General features: G+C 40.2%; 1 protein-coding gene and 1 non-coding gene across 3 annotated transcripts; one reads left to right on the plus strand and one right to left on the minus strand.

Moving 5' to 3' along the window:
- Nucleotides 1–5,305: 5,305 nt before the first annotated feature.
- LOC144701538 (U6 spliceosomal RNA) lies at nucleotides 5,306–5,408 on the plus strand. Its single transcript, XR_013581033.1, has one exon. It is a non-coding gene; the product is annotated as a U6 spliceosomal RNA (small nuclear RNA).
- Nucleotides 5,409–5,778: 370 nt separating this feature from the next.
- LOC144700720 (uncharacterized) lies at nucleotides 5,779–22,217 on the minus strand. 2 transcript variants are annotated; one of them, XM_078572195.1, is made up of 9 exons: nucleotides 21,961–22,217; nucleotides 8,343–8,528; nucleotides 8,128–8,230; nucleotides 7,968–8,047; nucleotides 7,806–7,883; nucleotides 7,380–7,471; nucleotides 7,173–7,284; nucleotides 6,153–6,232; nucleotides 5,779–6,040 (listed from the first exon to the last, which is right to left on the minus strand). In XM_078572195.1, the coding sequence occupies exons 1-8, from the start codon at nucleotides 22,168–22,170 to the stop codon at nucleotides 6,167–6,169; spliced, it is 927 nt and encodes a 308-aa protein (XP_078428321.1). In that variant the 5' UTR covers nucleotides 22,171–22,217; the 3' UTR covers nucleotides 5,779–6,040; nucleotides 6,153–6,166. The 2 variants fall into 2 exon arrangements, with proteins under 2 accessions (XP_078428321.1, XP_078428320.1); XM_078572194.1 differs by having other exon boundaries at nucleotides 6,153–6,278; nucleotides 21,961–22,215.
- Between the last annotated feature and the right edge of the window lie 911 nt (nucleotides 22,218–23,128).

A 23,128-nucleotide genomic window follows, 5' to 3' on the forward strand; every position in this document is an offset into this window, starting at 1 on the left:
TTTAAATATCATAGGGTATGGGTATTTGTAAGAGGAATGACTCTATCTTCCCTCGGTGAGTCTTTTCATCTTCCATGGGGAGATGAAAGGTCATGATGTGAGAGTGCCTTTGCCTTCAACTTCCTCATGAAATAAGATTAAAGTTATATCTAATATATAATGAGGCTTATCTTGAATGTGTCATTAATGAAGAGTCTTGGGATTCTATCTGAAGGTGGCTTCCAAGTAAAGTTCCTTTGGAAACTCATGGGGGATTCTATCTGAAGAGTTCTTGGGATCTAGCAAATGGGTCCATTTGGGCCTCCTATTCTCCTCTTTCTTTTTGTTTTAATCATTCTTTTTCATTCTCCCGACCAATCTCATAACATCAAACTCCCAGAATTCAATAAAAGTCCATAAAATCATCATTAATAATCCACATGAAAACGTGGGGTAAGTCCAAAACTCATAAAACTTCATAGGTTACAGCATAATATCGTTTAGGCAGATTTATCACGAAATTCTTGAAGTTGTATGTTTTTATTAAAACATAGCATATTAGTGATTATGGGTATCAGAATTCAGGTTTCTATATAATATATAGAATACTAGTGCAGGAAATTCTATATTATAAGGGGGATGAATCATTATGGATTGAATTTTGTGGTCCAGAAAGTATCTAAAAATATTTATATTTTTTTTGCATCCTATAAAGAATGAAATTAATGTACCACAACATTCCATTATTGTTATCTCATATCACTCCAGATTAGTGTTCTCATGTATCATATCCATACAATATCCAATATCAGGTGATCAATATCTGATACACAGATGGAATCAAGATGTTTCAGATATCAGATAGTGGCTATCAGACATATATTGAATATCCACCTAGTACCGAATATTGGGATGGATATCTTATAGGTAAGTACATGGCGGATGCCAGTTCCGGATTTTTATTCAATATCCAGGTATCATATTTCAAAATATGCACCAAAAATAGTTATTTGGATATCAATTTAAAATATCATAACCCATTGAGCCATATGGAAAAAAATAGACTAAGAAAGAGTATAAATACTTTCAAAGAATTGAGAAGTGAATAAGTATTGTGTTCCGTGCATTGAGCTAAAGATATTGTTAATCAAGTTGTAGTAGGCCTCTTGGTGTGCAACAAAAATTGGTATTTGATCCTGTTTTGGGTCATACCAGAGAAAGCATTACCGATTTCTATTTTAACCTCTCAATTTAATTGAATATTAATAAAATTCATTAGCAACTATTAATTCTACTCACGCAGTGAATACATATAACTCCTAATTCTTGATTGCATGTGTGTGTGTTTCTTAATAAAATGATTTTTTTATTAAATGGCATTTCTATTTATTTGTTATTGATCAATAAAACTGATATCCAACACTAATATCTGATGTCGTCATTCGACACCTGAGACAAAGACAGATGCCAATATCAGGATGTATAATTGTATCAGATGTTGGTACTGTTGCAACCACTGCCCGATACTGTCATCTGATATCCAGATATTGGTAAAGATGGATATTGGGTATTCCTTTTACAATCTCCAGTTCAGCATCCAACCGAAAACTAACACCCGATATCAGGCTCAAGATGACCAAACACTACTCCAGATATGGATATAATATTTGATTTTGATCTTCAATATAGAACCATATGGCAATCATGTGCCCCCATCCGCCATAGTCCTAAAGTTTATATATAATAGATAACGCCAACAGAGATACTGGCTAATGGTTGGGAATGTTTATTTTCATGTTATTATCAGATTGGCGAAGGGTATCATGTAGATTCATTATATTCTTTCTTGTTATTATTACATTGTAGTAAATGATCCTGGGGTGGATATGGTACAGCCAGACAACATGTGGGAAATGACTGGAGGCACAGGTCCATAGTAAAATGGGCTAATCACATTGGAAAATAACATTAGTGTGGTCATACATTGATAAAATTTGGCACATACAAGTAGAAACTGCAAATAGACCAAGGGAAAATACAACAGCTACAATTGGTTTGGGCAGTGGAAATTCCCAATATTGATAAGAGCAGTCAATACAAATTATGTATGCCATTGTTGCGGAGTCCTACCTGGCTTGTGAGCTTGACAACAGTAAATGAGACATATTTTCAATCATCAGATCATCATATTTGAAAATAATACGATATATATACTGTATCAATTGCTTCTGGCATATGTTTAGACATTTTATATACTTTTTTTCTATTTTCTCCCTCCCTTTTGAAGTCCCCAAAACTTCATAATTAAGACTGTTTGATTTCTATATTTTGGGAAATTTGAAGATTGTCAATTGCCATAGTGACTCTCTTATTGGTCTCCACTTTTCAACTATCTTTTTTTATTGGGTACCTTTGTAGAGCACCAAATTCTTCATATTGGCTAGCATAAAAAATGTGTCTAAGATCCACTCCTCAATGTTATCAAATGAAGTGAACTCTTTAATCCTCATCTTGACATCATTTCAACCAGAAAGGTAAGAGCCAATCCTGCAAAAGAATCATTGTTGGAGGTGGTTTTAGGATCTTGTGCTTACAAGCTGATTGGAAGGGATGTACTTTATTTATCCATACAATCCAATCTGGCTACATTCATTATATTAGGATGTATAAATATCAATGGTTGGAAAATGGAAATCATTTTCAACTATTGGCAATCTGGTGAGTGAATTTTGGTTTTCAAGCATATGTATAGAGATCACAAGTAGGTAAATTTTCAACGTCATCATTTCCACGTTTGCCAAACTGGATTTATATGTTTGAATTTGACCTATTTGATTCAATACTTTGACCTAAAAATATTTTATCACCTCTTTCGCATCTAAATCCCATCCAACTTAACTGAGGAAACCAATTTGATCATAAATATATCCCTCCTAATAGATCACGGTCTTCATAATTATAATGGATTACATGTAAATTACTTGAATATAGAATCAGTTAGATACTTTGGGCATATACAAAACTCAAGAATAAAATCGAAGTTTTTTCTTAACTCTTGACATTCAAGGGTTTCTCTAGTTAAATCACTTTAACCATGTGTTCTAAAATTATCAATGGTTTCACTCTATCACAAAATAACGATTAAGGTTTCTCAACTGGGGCTTTGAAATGTGTAATATATAAAAAGCAAAGGCTTCAATATTAAGTAAAATAACAAAATTTATGTTGGATCTCTGGTGTAGAACATGACTGATAAATGATGAAGAAATAGTGGGATGATTAATACTGGGTGATCAATTAGAAATAAAATATTATAATGTCAGGTAAAACGTAATTAAAATGGAAACATATAATGGATTCGTCTGAGAACACTCATCATCATTATGTAATGATATCAACACATAACATCCATAAAATTATGTGTTATTATAAATGAGTTTTAATCCTTTGAGACAAAGTTTATATCCCATGATTCAACATTTAAAAAGTTAATTACAAAACACAATACTTAACAATCAATTATGGACTCAGTAAATCGGAGAAAAGCATTATTTTTTAATAAATAGATACATTTGAATATTGATGAATCGTAAAAATATTATGAAGGATAAGAATTTGTCCAAATCACATAATCAAATTCAAATAGCTTGATGTGGGACAAATGTTTTATTAGTGGTGAGAGAGTACGATGGCCTCCTCTTCCTTATCTTCAAAAGATGTGACCGATTATGTGAGGAAGAGGGGAAAATGAAGAGAGTAAATGATAAATGAGAGGAAAATAGTGGAGAAAAAACAATTTTCTCATTTCCAAATGGTTTAAAAAATCATTATATGAATCATCTTGTGAATCATTTTGGCCTCAAAATTAAATGATAGATCAGACCTTGCCAAGTGCCCATCCACTAAGGAAAGAATTGGATGGCCAACACCGTTAACCCATACCTGAGTCACACCTAAAGAGAAAATAACAGAAAAAGGAGGATTTATTGTTATCCAGGATCCATAGGTGAAATGTATGAATATATCCCCAATTTAATGAGGGGAAGTCATGTAACAAATGAGAAACCTTGAAAAATATTGTTTTCCCTTTAAAGTTTTATATCTTTAAAGTGTCAAAATGTGGAATAAATTTGAGGAAGAAAAAAACCTATCCATGACTATGTAAAAATATTTAAAATATAAAACAGCTCTTGCCGAGAAAATTTATGTGTCACGCATAGACTGATTTGGCTTTAACTATGCCATGATTATTTTTCTTTTTATTATATATCTATGCATGTTCTTATTATTGAGGTCCATCAAATATTTGGTGATTTAGGGTAGACTGATATGATCCACCAGCGCGTCTACGTTCGGAGGAAGATACGACAACGGCACAGCCCAGTAACATCGGCCCAGCCCACGGTCGCTCCCATTTAAGGCCTCACTCGTGAGAGCAGCGACATGAAGAAACTCCTTTGAGCCTTTCCTTACCTCCCTCTAGCTCTCTCCCCTTCTCTATTCCTATCCCTCTCCGTGACACCTTCTCATTCTCGCAGGTGGACGTCACCAGTCTGCTTACGTAACGTTCTCCTCCTCCGGCGATCCTTCGCTTCCCTCCTTACCATTCCCATTCTTCTCTTACCCCCCGGGAACCTTTCATCCTCTTTACTCTCCTTGGACATCGATCTTCGAATTTGAATCAATTGCATTACAATTTGGGCGAATTACAGTGTGCAAGATATGGTCTCGAATCGGGATTGTATCATAGAGCCATCCGGATTACACGCCAAGTTTATTAGTTGGCTTCACACTTCATTTTGCATTAATTTTCCCAAAAATGTACGAATGTCAAGTTTATTCTACATCATTTCAAAGCTAAATACAACCTCGGTGTTTATAATTGGTTTATGGTTTCAAATACTTCAAGAATAGAAGTTTGGGAAAAAATGTGGAGTCATTGAAATGGTTTGGAGATCCAGTGGCATCCAAGTCTACCGGTATTTCACTTGTTTTGACTTGTATCATAGGGAGAAATAAATATCTAAAATGGTAATATAGTTAGTCTGCATATCTGGATATATAGTTCCATGCGTTTATTTAATGCATGAATAATAATAAATGGCAAGGGGGAAATATCAGTAGACTTGGTAGAAAAAGGCATGGGGGTTTCTAGAATGCAAAAAAACATACCAGTAAACATACATAAAAGTCCTAGAAGAACTTTATTTTACTTCCGTGTTTCTAGTATTCTCATGCACACCCAATGGAAATTAAGTGTGTGTATATCTTAAGTATACCTATCCACCATTATCATGGGGTATGTTTATAAGATATTATAAGCGTAGTCCCTTCGATGACTTCTGATAAAATTGGAATAATACAGAGAAGATTAGCATGACCCCTGCGCAAGGATGACAATATATATATATATATATACATACATATATAGATATGGTGTGTGTGTGTGTGTGTGTACATAGACAGATAGAAAGACACCGAGAGATGGAGATACACATATAAGACAGATAGATAGACAGATACAGGGAGATAGATATATATGCATAGAGAGATGTATAGACAGATAGATTGACAGACAAGGAGAGACAGAGATATATATATGTGTGTGTGTGTGTGTGTGTGTGTGTGCATTGAGAAATGGATAGACGCGGAGAGATAGAGATACATATATGTGTTCATAGAGGGATGGATAGACAGATAGACGCAAAGATCTATTAATAATGAAAGAGAAATTCTCACCAGATTCTCAGTTAGTTGGTCAAAAACTGGCAGAAAATAATCCCTGAAAGTTTGATGGGCTTCCACACAATCCTTCTACTTTGCTCTATAATTTCCTCATCATTTTGTACACCCACTTGAATGAGTTTTTAAGAAAAAGAAAAAGAAAAATAAAAAACTACATTAAACATAAAAATCAATCCATGAAAAAGACAAAAGATATATTTCAAGGTTTGTGGTTTGACCGCTGGATCCTCGAGATTATCCTCTCGAGGGCCGACTTTGCTTCTTCCAAAGTATCTACTTCGTGGTCTAGTTCAAATGATAATCTCTGGACACTAAACTGCAGGGAGTGGTGCATTTGAATATTTTAATTATCCAAGAAATAAGAAGATATGATAAGATACTTCCCAAATATTAAAATAAAATTAAATGAATAGATTGTCGGAGGGTACCTGGGTGCCTTGTCTCACACGAATATCTGTGCCCTTGCAATCGATGGATATGAAAGCGACATCGTCGATCTCCCCTTGGTCTGAAAGAATCTCCTTTAGCTTTTTCGAGAAGATGGCATTCAGTTCCTGATATAGAAGATTATCCAAAATATTGTGATTGGAAAGGAATTTACAAACAAGTATTCCTTTAATTTTCTATCTTAAGATGATTGCTAATTCTGGAAAGAAGTCAGAATATTGTTGGCTCGATCAGTTCCCGCAATCAGAATGTCTAAGGAAAGGAATTTGAATCCAAGTATTCTTTAGTTTTCGTGCATCAAAGGAAATTATCATGCCAAATCTGGAAAGAATCTCCTTGAGCCTTTTGGAGAAGATGGCATTTGATTCCTGTGATAGAAGATTATCTAAATTCTGGTCATTGGAAAAAAATTACAAATAAGTGTTCCCTAACTTCCTTGCTGAAGATGAATGTTAATTCTGGAAAGAAAACAGAATATTTGCATTTTTTATCATCGGAAAGGAATATTGATACAAGTATTATTTAGTTTTCTTGCAACGAAAGAAATACTTATCGTGTTAAATCTGGAAAGGGCCTCGTCCGATAATACAAGGATGTTTTATACTTTGACATGAAAAAAGAATCAGATTATTTGCAGGACGAAGATGGCATTAAGTTCCAGCAATAGAAGATTAACTAAATTATTGTGATATCAAAGGAATTAAAAAATACCAACAATTAAGTTTGGTCGATATGGAAGGAGCGCCATAGGAAAAAAATCGATGATTTTTATTTATTTTAAGATGGAAAAATCTTACTATTTGCAGAACGAAGATGGCATTCAGTTACTGAGATCTCAATAATCATAATTCCTTCCGTCGGAAAGGAATTTTTAAAAAAATATCATTTAGTTCTAAGGCAGAAGATGAAATATTCATGCTCACACTGGAAGGAGGGCCATTTCATGAAAAATAAATGATTTTTTTACTTTGATGTGGAGGAAAATTCACGACAATATCTACCTTGAGATAGATTTCCCCTCCGCCAATGGCAATCTTGTCAGGCTGAAGAGACTCGTATTCTGAAACGTCTATCCATGCAACCGTGCCAAATCCTCCAATAAAGTAAATGTCACTGAAAATAAAGATCATGCTAGGATGAAGATCTCAACAAAAAAAATATCAATACTGTTAAAAAAAAAATCAACATTTTTTATAGACAGAGAAAACCTTATCGTCTGCATTCGATGGTAGTAGAAGTTGCCCCATTGCTGTGATGCCCACTGTTGATGCTTTTCTATGTACCTTTTACGGGCCCATTCCTGATATGATAAGGATGAATATTGCGCTTTGTGTTAATGAACCCTTAAATCTAATCCATAAATACGGCCATTCCAAGAGAGAACAAGCCTAAGAAAAATTCAACAACGTTTACGTTTATTAGATCTTGAATCCTGCATCTGGATTCCGATGGACCTTGTTTTCCTAAAGAGCCGACCGCTCATCAAAATATAAAAAATGGAATTGGTCTAAATGTTATGATACCGAACTTTATAAAATCATATTACATTCAGGTTCATTTTTTAAGAGGGAAAACAGTTAAAAAATGATAAGAAACCAACTTAAATAGAATAAAAATTTTTGAAGAAGCCTAACTTGCTCGTCGTCTGGAAGAGGAAGTATATTGCCAAAGATTGTCACACGTGCATTGGAAAGTCCACTCCATCCGGGTATCTAAATTCATTTAGGGCCCAAAATGAAATAAGAATTATAATAAAATGATTAAATATAGAAATGAATAAAATAAATGATAAACACCTGCACAACGAGGGTGCATCTTGGATCGGCTAACAAATTACGGGTGTGGATAGCCAAAGGCGAAAAACAGAATATGGGATCTGCAGGAATAAAAAACAGAAAACTTTGAAAAAAATAAAATCATTATGATGAAAGAATGAAAAGTCATTAAGGTTCTTACGGCCCATCGAATCCGTGGCAAAGTCAACTAGAGAGCCGAAGGGATAGCCTTCTCGCCGATGGTGCATCCGAGACATAATTGTGCACAGATGGGCAAATTTGGCCTTTACAGAGTAATATAAAAAATTGAAAAAATAAAAAAAATAAGACGACAGATAGAGAGAGCGAGAAAGATTATCATGATGGAATCTATCTGTGAGGTGACATCACTTGTACCTGCTCCATTAAATTCCGTACAGCTAGCGGTGGATGAGGTAAGCTATGAGCTGAAGTTGCGCTCTGAACGCCACCAGAAGTTGGGGTTCTAAGAAGTCCCTTGGATCCCCCACTAGATTTTGGCGTTTCAGTTTCTGACTTCCCCCTTGAATCTTTTCCGCCAACGCCACTTTGATTCAAGCCGCTCTTCAATTGGCAAGCAATATTCAAAGAATCAGAGTGAATTGTACTAGATTCATGCAAGATATTTTCAACCAGAAGTAGTTAAGCCAATGTAACCACTTCAACTGTGGCTTCAGAACCAAAGAACAACGTTATGATTGATGTCCAGGAAATAAAATTCACTAAAATAATTTCACAAATAGGTAGAACTTCAACTCTGTTTCAACAATAAGTTATTTTATTCTAAAATCCACTTCACAGTTTCAATTGTGCGTCTTATGAACACAAAAACACGACAAAAGCACGCATAATATAGAACAGACAATTTTGCCGCAGTTCTACGAATTTGTAGAGCCCTAGGATCGAAGAAGACTTTCCGATTTACATCTGATACAATTCGCTTCTTCTCCAAAAAATATCAAAGAAAGGAGAGGACTCAGGCATGAGGAGCTCATGTGCGAATAAAAGCTCCGCACGTGCAGGGAGCTTAAGTAACGACAGCGGGAAACCAGAAGCATATTTGGCGTTTATTTTGGCAGAGGCAGTTGCAACTGCAACTGAGGGCTGGAAGCAGGATCGGGCCTGCGACCAGAGGGAGTGTGATACCGACGTATCAACAATGGATTTCCAGAAAATAAAACGGTATTGTATTTCCCAAAACATGGCCGAACCAAATGTGAGAAGATGATCCGAAAGAAGGAGAAACAATAACGGCAAAGATAGATGAAGAGGGGAATGTAGCTCCCTCTCTCCCCTTTGTTCTGGTAGGAAGAGGTCTCCCGCCCAGCCTCAGCTTCCGCTGCTTGAGTCCGATGATGATTTCTTGTCCGACTCGCTTGATCTGGTTTGTATATATAGGCCCTCGTACGTTGACGTTGATGGATGACGCTTCTTAGCGTTGACGCTTTGGGTGACGCCTTTGATACGTTCTGGAAATATTGCTCCCTCCTAGTGCAGCCAACTTGTCCTCAAGTTGAAAGGATGGAAAAGATCTGCGTAGTTGTGATGCCGACTCCCAGGTATCTTCCGCTTCCGTCATGTTCTTCCAACGAATCAACACTTCGGGTCCCGCTGACATAGACCTCGCTTTGAGTACCGTCTCCGGGTAGACCTGCCACTCCCAATCCTGTGTAAGAAATGCAGGAAGAGGTTGAGGCTAAACAAAATATCCCAAAGCCCTTTTTAGCAATGATGCATGAAAGACAGGGTGGATGTTGGCTTCTTTCAGGAGATCCAGTTTGTATGCCACCTGTCCTATTCTACGTAGAATTTTGTAGGGCCCAAAGTACTTGGGACATAGTTTTTCGAAAGGTCGTCGGGCCAAAGACTTCATACGATAAGGTCTAATCTTAAGTAACACCATTTCACCCTCTGTAAATTGTTCATCCCGGTGATGTTTATCAGCCTGCACTTTCATTCTGGACTGAGCTTTACTGAGATGCAGCTTGAGAGAGCACAATGTGGAGTCACGTTCACTTAGAAGTTTATCCAGAGAGTCGAAAGGTGTGGATGGAGACCCATATCGGATCATTGCCGGTGGTTGATGCCAGTACATAGCTTGGAAAGGAGACATCTTAATTCCTGAATGGTAGGAAGTATTGTAGTTATATTCAGCCCAATGCAGCCATTTGTGCCATTTTCTGGGATTCTCAGAAGTAAAACACCGTAGATAGCATTCCAGGCCTCTATTGGTCACTTCCGTCTGGCCATCTGTTTCAGGGTGATAGGATGAGCTTAAATTCAATTGAGTGCCTTGTAAGCGATGTAACTCCTTCCAGAATTGACTTGTAAAAATACTCCCACGGTCAGAAACGATAGAGCTGGGGGGGGTCCCATGTAAGAGTAGTATTTCCTTGGAAAATGCGTCCGCAACCACCTTGGCATTGAATGGATGTTTTAAAGCAATATAATGAGCATAATTTGTGAGTCGATCCACAATAACCATAATTGTGTCATATCCTTCTGAAGTCAGCAAGCCTTCTACAAAATCCATAAACCAGGGCACTGATTGACATAGAGGTTGTAATAACCCAGGAGGAGCTAATGTGGAAGCTTTGTGCGTCTGACATACAGGGCACTGATTGACATAAAGCTTGATAGTTTTCCGCATTCCCGTCCAGAATATTTGTTGATTGATTCTTTTGTAAGTGCGCTGATAGCCCCCATGACTTCCCATTTTGGAATCATGAAATTCCTGTAAGATCACTGGGATAAGCGAGGAGGATGGAGGAATAACAATTCTTGATTTGTAGAGAAGCAAGCCCCGCTGTACTGAGTAAGAAGGATGAGATGAGGGGTCTTCCAATACGGCTCTTTTGATAGACGACAATCGGGCTTCAGCTGCTGTTTCTTTTTCAATGATGGGTTTGTCTAACCAATGAAGAACAGAGAGTGAACAATATGTTGCGTTCTCAACTTCCACTGGGGCCCTGGATAAAGCATCAGCCACCACGTTTCTCTTTCCCATTTTGTACCTGATTTCGAAATTGAATCCCACTAATTTAGATAACCATTTATGATAATGTAAAGGAATCTCCCTTTGATCAGACAAGAATTTCAAACTGAATTGATCTGTGTGAATATAAAACTTTGGAAACATAAGATAGTGCTTCCACTTTTGTATGGCCTACACCACAGCAATCAGTTCCCTCTCATAGGCAGATTTTTCTTGAGCACGAAGGAGTAACGGTTTACTGAAATAAGCAATAGGCTGGGATTCTTGCAATAGCACTGCCCCAACTGCATAATCGGAGGCATCTGTTTCAACTGTGAAAGGTAAGGCAAAGTTGGGTAATCGTAATACCGGTGCTGAAGAGAGCTTGCTTGAGGTCCTTGAAAGATTTTTCAGCGCCCTCAGTCCATTGAAAGGAATTTTTGTTTAAGAGTACTGTCATTGGTTGAGCAATGGAAGCATAATTTTTGACAAATCTGCGATAATATCCGGCTAAACCCAAAAATCCTCGTAGCTGTTTAATATTTGTGGGGACTTTCCATTTTTGGACAGCTTCAATCTTGGAAGGATCAGTTGACACTCCTTTAGAAGAAATTCCGTGTCCTAAATACTCAATATGTTGACGACCAAATTGACATTTTTGCGGATTTACCAATAGTTGATTCTCGGCTAAGGTTGCAAAAGCCAGCTTCAAATGCTGCTCATGTTGACTATCGTCGATGCTGTAAATCATAATGTCATCAAAAAATACTAATACAAATCTCCTCAAATAAGGCTTGAATATCTCATTCATCAGCGATTGGAATGTGGCCGGAGCATAAGTCAAACCAAAAGGCATTACATTAAATTCGAAATGCCCTTGATGGGTTTTAAAAGCAGTTTTGTAAACGTCGGCTCTGTGCACTCTAATCTGATAGTAGCCCGACTTTACGTCTAGTTTTGAGAAAACAGCCATGCTGCGCAACTCTTCAAATAACTCGTCCACTACTGGGATGGGATACCGATTAGGTACCGTAATACGATTCAAAGCACGGTAATAAATGCACATTCTGTAACTGCCATCTTTCTTTTTTACTAATAAAGCTGGACTGGAGAAACAACTGTGTGAGGGACGTATTACTTGGGCATCCAATAATTCTTGAGTCAACTTCTCAAGAACGTGATACGATCCCAGTAAGAGTATATGAAAGAAGAAAGAGAGGAGGCCAGAAAGGCAGCGGGCCAGCTGGCGCTGAGCTGGCCAAATAACCACCCTTCTTGAAAGGGTAGTTAGTTAGGAAATAAAAGAGTATAAATAAGGAGCGAAGGGGGAGAAGAAGGAGGACGGAGCATTTCGGGTTTCTTGAGCAAGGGGTCGGGAGGAGCAGAGCTGCATTCGGCGAGCTGCCTCTACGGTGATCTTGAGAAGAAGATTCGAAGGCGACGTGGACTTGTACCAGAGTACGAGGAGCGGAATCAAGATCCTTCTGTAAGTCTTAAATTCCAGCAGTTGCTTTACCATTTGGGACTGCATCAGATCATTGGTATCAGAGCGCGATCTTGGCTTTCCAATGACGTTGAAAGAGGTGGAAGCGAGATTGGAGGCGAAGGAGGTGGAAATGGGCTAAATGAAAGAGGAACAAAAGAGGTTAGGGAAGAAATGAAATTGTTGCGAGATGAAGCAAAGGAAAATGGTGAAATGCTAAGGCAAGTGCTCAGAAGTCTAGCAATGCTGAATCAAGGTAATGCACCAGAAGAACGACCGAGTATGGACGCCGGCCAGACAAGTAAGAAGAAAGGGAAGAGTCCTACAATGGAATACGTGGATACCAGGAAGGAAGCGCCCATAGATAATGCAAATCGAGCACAAATGCAGCTAGCCAGAAGTAAGATGGAACCACCTAAGTTTCGGGGAGATGACGAGAAGGGTGGGTAAGAGGAATGGAAAGATTTTTTCAGGTTCAGGAAGTGCTAGAGGAAGATCGTATTGATGTGGCTATGGCCAACCTCGAGGGTGAAGCATTGCAATGGTATCTGTGGACGACGGATCGTTACACATTTACAGGGTGGAACGATTTTAAGATTCAAATAGGAAGGAGGTTCGACGAAACACTGGGCGATAATATCAAGCATCAGTTCATGGACATCAAGCAAACAGGGACCGTAAAAGAGTACAGAAAAGAGTTCGAGAGGTTATCTGTTTATCTGCCACCCATACCTGAGGACATAATGTATGACATTTTTTTGAAAGGACTCAAGGTCGAAATCCAGACAGAAATGGACGTTGAAGAATTCTTGGGACTGAGAAGATTGATGGACTTGGCGTTGAAGACAGAGAAAAGATTGAAGGCCTTATGGCAAGCATGTGAGCACCATTGCATGGCAAGAGGAGAACATCGAGCAGTGGTCCACGCTTTCCAAGGGAGTAAGGCTACCAACATCGGTCCATCAGGAGCGAGTGGAGGCAACTTTTCCTCGACTAAGTGGAGAGAATCAGAGACCCAACAAGAGGCGCCCGCATACAGGAAGAAAATCATGCTCACTGGTGAGGAATTCCAGAAAAGGAGGGAGAAGGGACTGTGCTATAACTGTAATGAGAAGTTTGGTCCGGGTCACCGGTGCAAGAAGACCTTACAGATTGTGATTGTGAGCGAGGAAGAACGTGACAATGGCGAACCAGACGCAGTCGCTATCTTAGAAGTCGAAGAGGACAACTCTCCAGAAGCACAATTATTGTCCGCACATGTCTCACTTAATTCCATGTTAGGATGGAATAATCCCAGATCGATTAAATTGATGGGGAAATTGAATGGCAGAGAAATCATAGTGCTTATTGACAGTGGGGCATCTCACAATTTCTTGGGTACAGGACTGGTGGAGGAGTTTCAATTTCAATGTGATACCTCTGTTTTGTTTGAGGTAACTTTGGGCAATGGGGAGACCAATAAAGGCCAAGGTCTATGTTTGGGAGTCAAGTATACACTTCAGGGGATAGAGATGAGTAGTGACTTTTTACCTTCCCATTGAAGGGCATCGACATGATATTGGGTATGGCGTGGTTATCCTCTCTGGGCTGGACTCATATCCATTGGGAGAAACATATCTTAAAATTCAGAAGAGGGGAAGAGGTGGTTACCTTAAGAGGAGATCAGAGGTTGACCAAGACGCACATAAATCCTCATTCGGCCGATAAAGAGATGAAGAGGAGTCAATTTCTGATGATGGAATTATATCGCTAGACCATTGTGTCACCTTGCCACAAACGCTATCAGAGAAGGGGTTAGAAGAGAAACTCAGACTAAGTTTCCCCAGGGTCTTTGAACCACTGACGGCTTTACCACCTGAAAGACCGACAGATCATGCTATAAAACTGTTACCCCAGGCCCAGCCCATCAATCAACGACCATATAAGTATTCATTTTTGCAGAAGGATGAGATTGAGAAACTGGTACAGGAGCTGTTGAAGGCAGAATTCATTCGACCGTCACATAGTCCCTTCGCAAGCCCAGTCTTACTGGTTAAGAAGAAAGATGCCGGATGGCGATTTTGTGTTGATTACCGCACTTAATAAAATAACTATACCAAATCGATATCCAATTCCTGTGGTGGAAGAATTATTGGATGAACTCCATGGCGCATTATTGTTTTCCAAGTTAGATCTGAAATCGGGTATCATCAGATCAGGATGAAAGAAGAGGACGTTCATAAAACTGCATTTAAAACCCATGAAGGGCATTATGAATTCCGGGTTATGCCCTTTGGGCTTAGGAACGCCCCAGCTACATTTCAATCTCTTATGAACCACCTGTTTCATCCGTACCTCAGAAAATTCTTACTGGTGTTTTTTGATGATATATTGATTTACAGTAAGTCATTGGAAGACCATGAGTCACATTTGCAACAAGTCTTTACTGTCCTGGCTGATAATGATCTTCATGTGAATCCCAAAAAGTGTCAATTGGCTTGCAATCAGTTGGAATTCCTGGGGCATTGGATTTCGCATCAAGGAGTTATGGCGGATAAGAGCAAGGTGGAGGCGATGGTGAGCTGGCCCGTACCGAAGAATCTCAAGCAACTGCGAGGGTTCTTGGGTTTGACAGGGTATTATCGCAGGTTTGTCAAAGAGTACTCCTTGAAGGCTGCCCCTTTAACAGCATTGCTGAAGAAAGATGCATTTGGGTGGAATGTAGACGCGCAAGCTGCATTTGATCGACTTAAACTAGCAATGAGTTCTACTCCAGTGTTGGCCTTACCAAATTTTGAATTACCTTTTACCATCGAGACGGATGCATCTGGAGTAGGCATTGGTGCTGTCCTCATACAGAATGGACGACCCATCGCTTATTTTAGTCAGGTCCTTCCCAAGCGGAGCCAAGTCAAATCTGCTTATGAACGTGAATTGATGGCTATTGTCCTGTCAGTGCAGAAATGGTGACACTATTTGACACATTTGCCTTTCATTATCCGCACCGATCAGTACAGTCTTAAATACTTATTGTGTCAGAAGCAGATTCAGGAGCCGTACAGCAAATGGGCTTACAAATTACTGGGGTTTAATTTCGAAATTGAATATAAACCAGGGAAGAGCAATGTTGTAGCTGATGCATTATCCAGGGCCCCATCATCATTGGAAGTCAATGCATTGCAAGTGTCCAGGTTCCAGCTATTAGACCAAGCGATCATCCAACAGGAGGTGGGTCAGGATCTGAAATTTCAAAAAGTAATTAAGGAGTTGCGACTCAGTCCATTTTCCTATCCAAAGTTCAAATTATACAAGGATACCCTACTGTACAAGGGACGACTGGTGCTTACGAGGACTTCTTCATTACTACCAAAAGTGTTACAGACCTATCATGATTCAGCACCGGGGGGGCATGCGGGATGCAAACGAACCTATAAGCACATTGCTCAAGACTTATACTGGCCACGCATGAAAGATCACGTAAAGAAGATATGTGAATCAGTGTCATATTTGTCAAACTAACAAGATATCTTCCCTCTCACCTGCTGGGTTATTACAAGCTCTACCCATTCCTGAACGCATCTGGGAAGACATATCGTTAGATTTCATAGAAGGGCTGCCAACATCACACGGATTCAACTGCATTATGGTGATTGTGGACAGACTGAGCAAGTATAGTCACTTCCTACCACTGAAACACCCAATTACTGCCCGAGATGTAGCTGACATCTTCGTCCGAGAAATTGTACGCTTGCATGGGATACCCTCCTCAATTGTTTCAGACAGAGATAAAATCTTTACCAGTATGTTCTGGAAGGAGTTGTTCCGCTTTCAAGGCACCACATTATGCATGAGTTCCTCGTACCACCCCCAAACAGAGGTGGTAAACAGATGTTTGGAATCATATTTACGCTGTTTTGCTGGTGAGAAACCGAAGTCTTGGTCCAAGTGGCTCCATTGGGCAGAGTTCTCTTATAATACAGCTTTCCATTCATCCATTCAGATGACACCTTTCAAAGCAGTGTATGGGAGGGACCCACCAAAACTTTTGTACTATGGGACCCCTTCATCTCCACTTGAGTCTGTCGACACTCTAATAAAAGAGAGAGATGATACTCTGAAAGTGATAAGAAACAACTTACTAGCGGCGCAATCCAGCATGAAACGCCAAGCGGATAAGCACCGAAGAGACCTTGAGTTTCAGGTGGGGGAACAAGTGTATCTTCGATTACGTCCCTACCGCATGAAGTCCTTAGCAAAAAGGATCAATGAAAAGTTATCTCCAAAATATTTTGGTCCATTTCGGATCTTACAAAAGGTGGGGCCTGTGGCCTACAAACTAGAACTGCCAGACAGTTGTTCCCTACATCCGGTGTTCCACGTATCTAAACTAAGGAAAGCAGTGGGTCCAGGCAGGGTCACGCAATTACTGCCTCCTTCATTTACTGATGATTTTGAGTGGCAGCTATCTCCAGCAGAGGTGGTGTCGGCTAGGAGACGGAATGGACAAGTGGAAGTGTTGATTAAATGGAAAGGGCTTCCAGAAGAAGATGCATCATGGGAACCTCTATCAGTCATCCGAGGGCAATTCCCCGACATCCACCTTGGGGACAAGGTGATAGTCGATGAGGGGGGAAATGATACGATCCCAGTAAGAGTATATGAAAGAAGAAAGAGAGGAGGCCAGAAAGGCAGCGGGCCAGCTGGCGCTGAGCTGGCCAAATAACCACCCTTCTTGAAAGGGTAGTTAGTTAGGAAATAAAAGAGTATAAATAAGGAGCGAAGGGGGAGAAGAAGGAGGACGGAGCATTTCGGGTTTCTTGAGCAAGGGGTCTGGAGGAGCAGAGCTGCATTCGGCGAGCTGCCTCTACGGTGATCTTGAGAAGAAGATTCGAAGGCGACGTGGACTTGTACCAGAGTACGAGGAGCGGAATCAAGATCCTTCTGTAAGTCTTAAATTCCAGCAGTTGCTTTTACCATTTGGGACTGCATCGTATCAGAACGTTCTTATGAAGGTGTGAATATCTATAGGGCCGTATGTGTACCGGAGATGATCCAGGAAGCAAATGTATACGGTGGTCGCAATCTCTTTCAGGAGGTAAGGTTGTTGGATGTTGGAATACTTTAGGGAATGCATCATGTAGCAATGTAATATAGGGATCATGAATTAAAGAATATACCTCAGTTGAGGATGCATGAGCGATTTGATTCAGCCGTTGTGTCTTGGCAGTGGAGTTAATCCAGTGTTCGTGGGCTTGCTGGTCTTCAAATGCCGAAGGCCTATACCCATTCAGCTCAGGGTCAGCCTTGATGGTTATGATCTGGTCTTGTATCAGAATCTTCATGCTCAGATGTTGATAGTTACAATGGAACCACCCCAACGTTCGCAGCCAAGAGGCCCCCAACACCACATCCACACTTCCCAATACAAACGGAACTGAGGGCGTTTATTTTGGCAGAGGCAGTTGCAACTGCAACTGAGGGCTGGAAGCAGGATCGGGCCTGCGACCAGAGGGAGTGTCTCCTGGGGGAGCCCTCCCAATGTTTTCTTCTTCCAATCCTAGTGAACTGCGTGGGAACCACAGCTTATTTTCCATTTTCTTGAAGTACATTGGTCGTCCTATTAATCGGAAGTTCTTCACCTCCTCACCCCGTCAACTGAGAACTTAGTTGCGCGATATCAACTGGTATCAGAGCATGTCGATCCTCCCTTGGCTTTGACGTAGGGGGCTACTCAACTACCAGACCACCTATATCTCTGCCTTAAGGCCGGAAACAGCGTCATTCCGCTCGAGCACGACGGTGTGACACCATAGAAGAAGCAGGAGACCGTGGAAAGGGAATATTGAACGAGCAAGCAGACACGGCGGAGATCCTTTCCCAATATCCTAGTACAGTTGCAAGCTATGAACTCAAAGTTGGAGAACACTACTTCTACCGCAGCAAAGCAAGTTAACCCTCCCGACAGAAGGTACGTTCGCGTTCCTGTCACACAAGTTGAGCACAAATCAGAGTTCAGAAAAGGAGACCTACCATATTTCAATGGCACCAACGCTCAAAGTTGGCTAAATTGTGTGGAGCGCTTCTTCAAGGTACACCGGATTTCTAACCCAGAAAAACTTCACCTAGTTTCTCTACATATGGAAGGCTCCGCCCTAGGGTGGTTTATTTATACAGAAGAGAACTTCCGAATTGAACACTGGGTGATTTTCAGAGAGCATTTTGAAAGAAGGTACAAATTATCTTCAAAATCGATATGCAAAAGATTTATGAATCTCCAGCAAACAGGATCAGCTTCTGATTACAGATCCGAATTCGAAGATCTGGCGGCCTTTCTGTCCCACCTTTCCCCGGATGTTCACGAAACCGCATACTTGAGGGGGCTAAAACTTGATATTCATTCAGAGTTGAACAAGTATCGACCGTATGGCATCCAGGAGATAATGGACTTTTCATTAGAAGCAGAAAGAAATTTGCAAATGCAGGATACTAGAGAGTCTGGAAAATTAGATGCTCCAGTAAATCATAACACACCCTTCCGGCACAGGGGAGGCTCCTCCACTACATCGGGAGGACGAGCTATCAATGCAGAGTCAAATTCTCGCAATACAATGCAATTTAACAAGGGAGAGCAGATGGCCCGCCCTGGCCAGGGTAGGTTAACTCGATTATCCCCGGAAGAGTTCTTACAGAGAAAAGAGAAAGGCCTTTGCTACCATTGCAATGAAGTGTTTGTCCCCGGGCACAAATGTCAGAAGAAGGTGAGCATCTATATGCTTCAGGAAGAGGAAGAGGAAGAATCACACCCCATGGCGGAAGAGGACTTCATGCAGCTTGATGACAGTCCGATGTACAGATGGGCTCTTATGATGATGCAAGTAGACACAAAAACTCCACCAGCTCGAGCTCATGGGTCTATCAGATTATGGGGAATTGTTCATCAACACAAAGCACGAGTACTAATTGATGGGGGCGCCACCAGTAATTTTATTTGTCCAAAATTTGAACAAAGCACGGGAATATCTATTCAACCTTACCGCAACGTCTATATCATGCTAGGAGACAGGTCCTGCAGACGCACGTCGGGCCTTTGCACAAATGTACCAATAAATCTGCAGGGTTTTTCTTTTGAACAGAATCTTATGCCGCTATCACTCGGAAATGTTGAAGTAATTCTGGGAGTTCCATGTTTAAGAACTCTTGGCTGGTTTCACTGCAATTACAATCATTTGATGTTGAAAATAGTGCATCACAACGAGGCCATCACGATACAGGCAGACCCGGAATTTAATGGGTATCGTTACTCTTCATTTGAAAATACCAGGCGCATGAAACTTGGGTGAACTCCATTGAACGGACAGATTGGCTCAACAGGCATCAACCGGCACCTGCCACCAAGGTACACGCTCTCACTTCTGCTTCTTATCTACAGCAGTTAAGGCATCATTTTCCCATGGCATTCACCAAACCTGAAAGGCTTCCTCCGTCTAGAGAATGTGACCACCAGATTCATTTATTACCCGGATCTCAACAGGTAAATTTTAGGCCATACAGATATTCACATATTCATAAAAATATCCTGGAAAACTTTGCACAACAATTACTAGAACTGCATATCATCAGAGCATCAAATTGCTGTTTTTCCTTCCCAGCATTGTTAATCAGATTACACGGCATCCCTCGTTCAATTGTTTCAGACAGAGGCAGTACTTTCACCAGCCACTTTTGGAAGGAGCTACACAAAATACAGGGTACATCGTTAAAATTCAGCTCATCTTACCACCCTGAAACGGACGGGCAGACGGAAGTCATGAATAGAAGTTTGGAATACTACGTACATTGTTTTGCCTCTGAAAATCCAAAAAAATGGGCACAATGGTTAGCTTGGGTGGAGTATAGTTATAACACTTCTTTTCATGCATCCACTAAGATGACACCATTCAAAGCTGTCTATGGCCGAGATCCTCCTCCTATCATCCACTATGGTTCTCCTCATTGCCCATTAGACTCGTTGGACTCCTTACGGAAAAAGATCTTATCTTGTCCAAGTTGCAACACCATCTCACCAAGGCTCAATCCATTATGAAAAGGAAGGCCGACCAACATCGTCATGACATCGAATTTCAGGAAGGGGATAAGGTGTTTGTGAAAATACGGCCATATCGGATGAAATCTTTGGCCAAACGACTGTCATAAAAATTAGCTCCAAAGTATTTTGGTCCCTACACCATTATCAAAAGAATTGGACCTGTAGCATATAAATTGGACCTCCCTGATACAGCAAATATTCACCCAGTCTTCCATATATCAAATCTGCGCAAAGTTGTGGGTGATGATGTTAATGTTTTACATGTCCCTACTAATATTTCTGATGATTGGGAATGGCAGGTCTCTCCTGAAGCTGTGCTTAAGAGACGCTTCGACAGGACAGGAATGCAATTACTCATCAAATGGAAGGGTTTACCCAATTTCGAGGCAACCTGGGAAGATGCAGACACCATCACTCGCCAATTTCCTGAGTTCCAAATTGGGGACAATTTGGACTAGGAGGGAGGGAGTAATGTTACAACCCTACCACGGAACTACCCAAGGACCAAGCGCTGCCGGTCAACCTAAAGCTAGCTGGTCAACGGGGATGGACTATAAATAAAACCAAGAGGGGAGCGGGAGGGACATTCTTGATTTCAGTTGTGCTGCTGAGGCCTGGAGAGCGGGAGCTTCCCGATCCAGCGGGAGGGGTTGTCGCATCCAACTCCCCTAGTTCTAATTCTCTTATTTTCCCTTCTTGCTCTTGATACTATCAAACTCGACCATTTCTTGAATTCTGTTACTAGCGGTTACACCTCAGGAGTCTTCTACTTGGGATTATTATTGTTCTTTTCTCTCATCTATCGATTCAGAGGGCAAGAGGCGTATCACAATCCTAGTGAACTGTGTGGGAACCACAGCTCATTTTCCATTTTCTTGGAGTACATTGGTCGTCCTATTAATCGGAAGTTCTTCACCTCCTCACCCCGTCAACTGAGAACTTAGTTGGGCGATATCAACATCAAATTTCAACTCTGTCCGTATAAGGATTTCTTCCAGTTCGCAACTCCAGTTTTCATTTCAATGTGGCTTCTAGATTTTCCAAATTATGCTTCTTATAAATACAAAAACACGACAAAAGCAAGCGTATTATTGAATACAAATAATTCATAGTTAGGCACAGACTGAATCCAAATTATCAGAAACATCAACAAAAAAATTCCACTGAATTCTGCCAGCTCCTCCATAGTGTGGATCAGTGTGGAAACTAGAATTAGCAAAAGACAGATCACAATTTCAACTCTGCTCGCACAAGGAGTTCTTCGCATTAGTCAATCCAAATTCGTCATTTCAATGTAATTTCAAGAGTTTCCAAACCACGCATCTCTTAAATACGCATCACTGAGCAGGAAATTCAAAATTAGGCAGACTCAGCGTATAATATCAAAAAAATTCAAAAAAAAACAGAATTCAGGCTGATCCTTCATTGTGCGAATCAATGAAACTCGACCTAAAAAGGACAGATTCCAGCAAACCTTGACGAGAGAAGATCCCTCGTCTTTGTCAGTTCCCGCGCCGGACACTTCCCGAGACTGAGCTCGAACTCCGAGGAAGCATCTACGGTATTTCCGCGCCGTAATAGGAAGATTTCTACCATAACTCGGCAATTTGCTACAGAAATGAGAGGATGGCGGCGAATTCTGCGCTATCTTCGACGCTGGAATCTGTCCTGTGAAAGATCCCATTGCTGGAACAGTAACGAGGTAGAGAGAGAAAGAGGAGAGAGGCTGGTCTTCTTCAGTCGCTCGAATATTTATACCAATATAGATCACACCAATTTAAGGAAATCAGGGTTTTACGAACTTTTATGAACTTTTCGTGGGCCTTTATGAACTTGAGGCGCTTTTCATTGGCTATTGATGTAGGAACGGCCCAACCGCGTATCGACACGTGGACGAATGGCGACAAGCCAACGGATGCCGATGACGTTGACGTTATGTGTCTGATGATGGTAGTCGATGACGTGGCTGAAGATTTTTAAAAAAATTAAGAAATTTGCGGTGCACAAAGGAAACGGATAATTTATAAACTGGATATCAGTGATATTTTGTAATTTATGGATTTCTCATGCTAACTTGTACGAGTTTAATTGAATATTCCCGGAATATAAATGAATTGGATATTTCATTTATGTACCGGGAATATTCAATTAGAAGATCCAATTCATTTATTTTTTGTATATTTTGTTTATATTTGAGAGGTGGTAATGAGATATACAGGAATGATATGTATGCCAATAGAAAGTATATTCACCTGTAAAGCAGAGGCTTTTTTATGTGGACCATGAGACTTAGCTAGATCTATATGGGATTACTCACTTAGTTGTCTATAATAATTGGATAGTCTCGGCTATTGAATGATGATGAATAAGTCTAACCAATCTATACTATGCTAAATGTTACCTGTTCATGTGAATATTTATTAAATTTGTTGTTCATAAAAAAGATTGGATCTTTTGTCAATGGAGTTTGATATGTGTCTCAAACATGTAGTTTATAGATTTTGTATGTTGTGTTCATGTATAATGATGATTGTTCTAATTTTTAAATACAACTTTGGTTGAGCATAGTTTATCAATCCAATTTCAGAGGCTTGCTGTTTTCCCCTTGGCCATTGATAATTGAATTCTTTTTCCCAATTCAC

The sequence above is a fragment of the Wolffia australiana genome, chromosome 3 (assembly GCF_029677425.1).
Source record: "Wolffia australiana isolate 7733 chromosome 3, ASM2967742v1".
Lineage (NCBI taxonomy): Eukaryota > Viridiplantae > Streptophyta > Magnoliopsida > Alismatales > Araceae > Wolffia > Wolffia australiana.

Bases quoted from the DNA above. Each gene is read 5' to 3' on its own strand.
- LOC144700720 (XM_078572194.1), bottom strand. From the start codon at position 22,170: ATGGGATCTTTCACAGGACAGATTCCAGCGTCGAAGATAGCGCAGAAT. The intron at 8,048-8,127 runs GTAAGAACCTTA...TTATTCCTGCAG, and splicing joins TGCCACGGATTCGATGGGCC to ATCCCATATTCTGTTTTTCG. The intron at 7,285-7,379 runs GTTTTCTCTGTC...CTTTATTTTCAG, and splicing joins CATCGAATGCAGACGATAAG to TGACATTTACTTTATTGGAG.